Here is a 6562-nt window from a genome sequence, read left to right as displayed (position 1 = left end):
AGTGCAAAATATTCGACAATAATAATATTATTCTGGATGCTGCAATAATGTGGAGGGTCAGCAAATTGTTCCAGAGTTTTAACATTGGCACCGACACCACCGGCACCTTTAGCTGATCAAAGGGCATCATTTGGTGATTGATTTCTATTTACCAAGCGGCGCTGCCGGCTCAATGACAGCCCCAACAAAATGGACCCTGCTGGCTATTCACCTCCTTTACATCCCACATCACTTCCTGAATGGCAAACCCCTCCCCCCCAGGGCGCTGCTCCACCAATCAGCTCCGGAGGTAACGTCAGCCTGACTCTACCCCCCTCCTCCCCAACCAATCAGCCAAACCCAACCCCGCCTCCCCCTAGCAACCCCTGCTGGTTACTAGGTGAAGGTGGGGGAGGGAGTTGTTGCACAAGTCGGAGCGGAGACTGGTCAGGACGTCAGCAGGGGTGGGAGTATTATGGGCTGGCAGCGAGGCTCCAGCTGAAGGGAAGCTCCAGCGTTTCCAGTGCTGCGTTCGGGGAAGCAGCGAGAGAGAGAGGGAGGGAGAGGGAACATCATGGAGCTGTCGGCCGTGGGGGAGAGGGTTTTCGCGGCCGAATCTCTCCTCAAGCGACGCATCAGGAAAGTATGTGAGCCCACCCACCCTCTGTCCGCACACCAACTCTGCCATTTCCAACCCAGGCAGCTTTTAAACCATGTTTTAATGACAGGTTTGTTGTGTGTTTTTTTCTCTCCCTCCTCCTCCCCCCCCCCCCCCCCCACCACCATCTCCTTCCTAGGGTCGAGTCGAATACCTGGTGAAATGGAAGGGCTGGTCTCCTAAGTAAGTATCAGCATTTCGGGGGCTTTACAACTCGCAAGAAGCGCGCATTGCATTGAGATGTCTCGTTATTTATCTCTTAAATCGCCTTTTAAGGTACAGTACGTGGGAGCCAGAAGAAAATATCCTGGACGCCCGTCTGATATCAGCCTTTGACGAGAGGTGAAGGCCTTTGAGTGACATTAAGATAAAAAAAAACAGATCTCTATAACTGGTTCTGCAATTATTTCAGAGATTTCTTCAAACGCTTGTTAAAGCCACAATATCCACGTCTTCTTGTTGTCTTCCAGAGAACGAGAAAGGGAAATGTACGGGCCAAAAAAACGTGGACCTAAACCTAAAACGTTTTTACTGAAGGTAAATGCTTTAAAATCAGATTGAGTGTAACTCTTTATTCTGAATACACATTTCCCTTCCCTTTAATGACACACACACACAAAACACAACTAGTACTTGTGCTCTTCTCTCCTGCAGGCGAAAGCAAAGACATATGCCTTCCGCAGTGATGTAGCGAGGGGACTGAGGATGCCCTACCCGGGCAGGTCTGCTCAGGAATCCGCCTTCTCTTCCACCAGGTCCAGGGAAGGACTCCGGAGAGACCCGGCGCCAGCGTCCCTGCAGCACGGCAGCCTCCCCCGGGGAGAGACATCCAAAGAGAGGGGTGCCCGGGTGGAGGAAATCCCCAGGGCCCATCAGAAATCGGGCTCTCACAAGCACCGGAAAAAGGGGCCGAAGACCGGCAAGGTGGACTACAAGGACGGGCAGGCTGTACGCGCGGGCTCCCTCAAAAGGAGCAGCCCGGATGAGGTGGAGGCGAGGACACCCACGTACCCTCATTTTAAACGCAGGAAATCCGAGGAGCTGGACTCGGGGAGTGATGAACTGGAGGAGAAGGTGGAGAGCGGACTCATCCACTTGCCCGGGAGACAGGAGGCGAAGCTGGGCAGTGCTGTGCCCAGTCACGCCTCTCCCAGGACTCAGATCCATCGCCCTTCCCTGGACTACGGGGCGAATAAATACAGTTCAGACTCGCACAGCCTTCGGACTAAGCCGGGCATGGAAAGCGTCACCTCCAAGAGTGAAGCGGGGCCGGACACCTCTGTACTTAAAAGTAAGCACGCTTCAGAGGGGGCGGTGTCCCGGAATAGTGTGTGTGTGGCCGCTGACAGGCCGGTTTCTAAGTCCCCTCTGTTGGCCAGGCACCAAGTCTCCCGGTTTCTGGCAGAACCAGAGGAATCCTGGAGCCCATCACTGAACAATCTGGAGAAAGTGGTGGTTACGGACGTCACGTCAAACTTTCTGACTGTCACCATTAAAGAGAGCAGCACAGATGAAGGATTCTTCAAAGAAAAAGTTTAAAAAAAGCAAACCAACCTTCTTTGACAATACGGATGGGAGGGCGTTGATCGTTATTAGTACCTGTCAGTCACAACAGAGTCGTGGCTGGAAGATAAATGGTGGTTTTTTTTTCTGAGTTGTATATAGTTTCCTGGAACAGGTCAAATCTAATATAGGATCAGCTTATCCGTCATGCTCAGTAATGAAGTGCCCATTTCTCTTAGGCCCATGTTGTAGGTTGTATGTCAAATGCAGTTAGCTAAAACTGTACTAAACACATCAAGGGGTTAACGCCAAAATAGTTAATGTTTTCACGTTTGCTTTTGCCCGGGTAAAGGTTGAAGAGGTGGTTGGTGGGATGGCAGTGAGTGCTCTGAATTGCCCGCCTCATCAAACTGCCAGGCAATGTAGCCCACCCATGGACATGATGCTAGTATTGTTAATTTGCTTCAATCCATTTGTAGATACAATCGCAGGATGCTTTGTCCCGGCACACCACCTAGATTATGGCGAAAGTCATAACAGTAAATAGCTTCAGAAATGAGTACAAATATTAAGTTGACTTTTGCTTTCAGTGGCCGGACTCTTGCCTCCTTTGCCATTACATTTTTTCTCTTATCTAAATGCAATATGTGTTTTGAATATACAATGCCAATTGCACTTTCTATTATTTCTGTAAAATATAAACAAAATAGTTGTTACTGAGCGAGGTGCTGTATTTCGTATTTCCTGTTCTAAATGTCGGCTTATATGGCTAAGTTATTTATCCATGTGCACACAGGGATTCCTCCCATGATACAATGACTTTTGAGACATGTTGTGAGGATAGCAAAACTGCTTAGAAATAGTTTCAGCCAACCCCCGTATCTGTTAAAACTCCTGAACTACTTCTGAAGGGAATTGCTCCCTTACTGTCTCCTCCACTTTTGCACCAGGGTCTCTTTCTGTGGGACACCTCTTAGATATACACCACATGTATGAACTAAACTGAACATATTTGACAGCCGAGTCCAATGCCTTACAGTACCTCCAAAATTGGTGCCAGGCTTTTATATATATATGGGGAGAGGTATGGGCGGATTTTGTTGGGTAAATGACCAGTAAATGTGCATGTCTGTGTGAGAACATTCAAATTGCAGATTGACTGGTTAGATTTCTGTTTTTGTTGATAGATTACCACAGTAGATTTGCCCCTTGACCCATTTGACTTTACCATTGAAAGCAGGGATAACAACTCTTCAGGTTAACGTTGCTGTGAATGCATTATGTCAACCATTAAGTGGTGAGGTCACTAGTTTATTTTAAGTAAGTCAGACCAAGAAAGAGGAAATGACATCAAAATGAATTCTTTAGGAAAAAAACTGTTGTCATCATACTTCATGCTCTTGTTTATAGCCTTACCGCTAATTCTGAATGATGGTTTATAGGGGTTGAGGCGTTTTGACTGACGTCTGCAATGTGTTCTTTTAACAAAACAATCCCCTCCATTTTCCAGCAACGTTTTCGACTAAATGAAAGTGTATTATTGATCCCATGTCTCCCGATCTTTGAAAATAAATTGCACATGAGCTGCTCCTGGATTGGGAAATCCATTGTGCTAAATTTGTTCCCAGGTGTATACAGGTGTGCTTCAACGTGTGAGCGAAAAAATAACTCCATGGGATGTCGGATGACAGCAGCACGTTTCCAATTTGAAATTTGCTTGCTGCTTTCGGATCAAATCTTTTCACTGCTTCCCACTGTAACAATTGTCTGGTCCATGCACCGCACACGACGTCTATTTAATGGTTTAAATGTGTGGGCCAACAGAAAGGCTGAAATCCGAGTTGTTGGGTGAATCTTAACACAGGTGGTGGAAAGAAAAGAGCGGTCCTGTTTTCAGAAGGTCATCTTTGATTAAACTTCTGATTAAAAAAAGAATTCGATCATAGAATTAACCCCACGACCGAGCTTCGTGATGCAAGCAGTTGTCATAAGATTGATCCAGTCACTTTTATAATGGTATTGTTTAAGAAAAACGCAAACTTGGAAAGGTATCCCAGCTTTATATAATCCAATGTGCTACCATTGTTGGACTACAGGGCTTGGAACATTCTTTAACGCAGGGCTACGACTCCAATGCCCGAGTATTTAGATTAAAGAAACCGGTATTCGTGCTTTAAGACCATTCTCTATGAATTTAGGATCTTTACTTTGAAAAAGTATTGAGACTTTGCATACACCGCGTTCATGCAGTTGACGCGACCTATGACTCTGCCATATGTAGGTGGTTATTTACCTTTGAGAATGTTTGCTGAAGATCAGGCACCGCTGATAGAGAATTGCGTTTGATACGATGCACACATTTACCAAAATGATTGACCAAAGGAAATGTGTTAGTTCTAATTATGGTAATGGTCCCGTAATTGTGACTAATAATACGACGTTAATGCGGACGGTTATATTCTTCAAAGTGGTTGATGTTTATGGGTGAATATTTACCGTCTATGTTTTTTCTAGCATTGGAGAATAAACAAAAGACAATACACACACCTGCAAGTTGTGTAAACTAAAATCCCTTGGTGCACTTACATGCTGATTGAATTCAAAGGACGCGTTACATTTGAAATGAGAGTACATTAGATCGTGTGTTAAACTGATCTATTGTACGTTGAATGTTTTGACTATTAAAACTTGAAGAGGCCGCGCCTGTTGCTGAATGTAATGTATATTAGTGTGTTCAGGCCGTGTCACTGGGATACTCAGTATTGTCAGATGTTGATTTTTTTTTTCAGAACTTGTACAATATATATCATGTTTGCAAGAAACTGTTGCCATAAAAGGTTTGAGTGGGTTGGCCTCCGAAGCGAAGCAGACATTGAATTCAGTTTACAGGTGGCATTTAAAGTTTATTATGAGCAAGACTTTTGGCGCTTGGGGAAATGATTGCTCATATGAGAAAAATTACATTGGTCAGAATTAATCTTCACTCTCCCCTCCCCTCCCACCCACCACCATGTGATACATCCACAAAGTTTGTGAACTGTAATTATTTTTCTGTAAAAATTATTCAACTGTCTAACCATTTTTGTTTAGATTTGAAAAAGAATGTATGGAGGGGATATAGCTATAAACTATTTTATGTATTCTACATAATGGACAGTGTTTTAAAACATTGCACTTAACTCTTGTTTCGATATTTGACTATAAATGTACTTTGCGAATAATGGTGATTAAAATGAAATAATGTTTTAAAATGTTTATAACATTTGGAGTCTTGTCATGCTCTATGGAAGCATGCATTTAAAGAACATGCAAGAGCCCCAAAATAAATGCGTTCCATTGATGTGTGTAGCGGTAACATTATCCAACGCAGATCCATAGCAGGCTTTATTGGGACAGATTAACGTATGCCTGGGAGCAGTGAACCCTTCTCTATTGAAGTAGCATGCACCCTTGTAAAAACTTTTAGATGAAGTCCATATGCCTTATCATAATAGGAAAGAATTATTTGTGGATGTCATCGTTGACGTCCAGTTTCACCGCCAAGCATTTACAAGCTATAACATTCACAGCCGGAACTTTAGCAGTAATAAATACTAACATTACATTCACTGAGTACCTTCCCCGTGTGTTAAGTTTGCATTAATTGGTGTTGTGGTCTTTTGCGAAGTGATTGCGCACTCCCGCACCCCAAACAAAGGCATCGCACATACCCTCTTGTGTTTATTTGCGTTCCACTCGGTAATGTGAAGACACGAATTTCCGCAGTGCACCGAACGAAAATAAGCGACATTTCCTTATGATTGGAAGAGGAAAACTGAACGCTGGAAAAGGTGCAAAGAAAGGCTGCCTCTCCCACGTTCAGCCGGTAGAACTCAACATTCAACTTTGCCTCCAACGACTGAAAACCCATCTCCCAGAATGAGAATGGATGCAACCTTTCTCCTCACTCAAATGTTATAATAATGGCACGGGTACGAAAACTGTGGCCATTTGGGTATTTTAGACACAGCAGGTTCGGTGTTCCTTGGAAGTACAATAGTCTTATTTCAGTAGAATTGGTGAAGTTTTATTTGAAACGCTGAATTTCTGGAATCCAAGCTACACAAAGGTTGGCCAGGAAGACAAATTTCCATAAGTCTGCTCGAACACGCGTACAAGCAGCCCTGTACATTGATGGGCTTTTGGGCCATTTGAAGGTCGCTGCGAAATTAAGATGCAGAACGGTGCCTTTTGAATATGTATGTTGTTACGGAAATCTGTTCACTAAACACCTCTCCTGAATAAGGCATGCATGCATTGATAGAGTTGGTTTATGTGGGGACTCCCAAACATAGTTGTTAGGGAGGTAGCTCTAAAGTAAGCCAAGTACGAAGTCTCACAACACCAGATTAAAATCCAACAGGTTTATTTGGTAGCACGAGC

At 44.1% G+C, this 6562-nt stretch overlaps 1 protein-coding gene across 2 annotated transcripts; it reads left to right on the top strand.

Annotated features, from left to right (window-relative positions):
- The first annotated feature begins 387 nt into the window (after positions 1 to 387).
- On the top strand, positions 388 to 2864 carry LOC144501686 (chromobox protein homolog 8-like). 2 transcript variants are annotated; one of them, XM_078225617.1, is made up of 5 exons: positions 388 to 622; positions 777 to 820; positions 914 to 979; positions 1108 to 1174; positions 1292 to 2864. In XM_078225617.1, exons 1-5 carry the CDS (start codon positions 554 to 556, stop codon positions 2174 to 2176), a joined length of 1131 nt encoding a protein of 376 aa, XP_078081743.1. In that variant the 5' UTR covers positions 388 to 553; the 3' UTR covers positions 2177 to 2864. The 2 variants fall into 2 exon arrangements, with proteins under 2 accessions (XP_078081743.1, XP_078081744.1); XM_078225618.1 differs by having other exon boundaries at positions 508 to 622; positions 708 to 820.
- Positions 2865 to 6562: the final 3698 nt, after the last annotated feature.

The sequence above is a fragment of the Mustelus asterias genome, chromosome 12 (genome assembly GCF_964213995.1).
Source record: "Mustelus asterias chromosome 12, sMusAst1.hap1.1, whole genome shotgun sequence".
In the NCBI taxonomy this organism is placed as follows: domain Eukaryota; kingdom Metazoa; phylum Chordata; class Chondrichthyes; order Carcharhiniformes; family Triakidae; genus Mustelus; species Mustelus asterias.
The sequence above is the reverse complement of the archived record's forward strand: the minus strand, read 5'-3'. Positions and strand labels throughout refer to the sequence as shown.

What these genes read in the sequence shown, in the direction of transcription:
- LOC144501686 (XM_078225617.1), top strand. Translation starts at nt 554, where the DNA reads ATGGAGCTGTCGGCCGTGGGGGAGAGGGTTTTCGCGGCCGAATCTCTC. An exon ending in TGGAAGGGCTGGTCTCCTAA is followed by an intron (nt 821 to 913) that starts GTAAGTATCAGC and finishes TCGCCTTTTAAG; the next exon opens with GTACAGTACGTGGGAGCCAG. An exon ending in CTAAAACGTTTTTACTGAAG is followed by an intron (nt 1,175 to 1,291) that starts GTAAATGCTTTA and finishes TCTCTCCTGCAG; the next exon opens with GCGAAAGCAAAGACATATGC.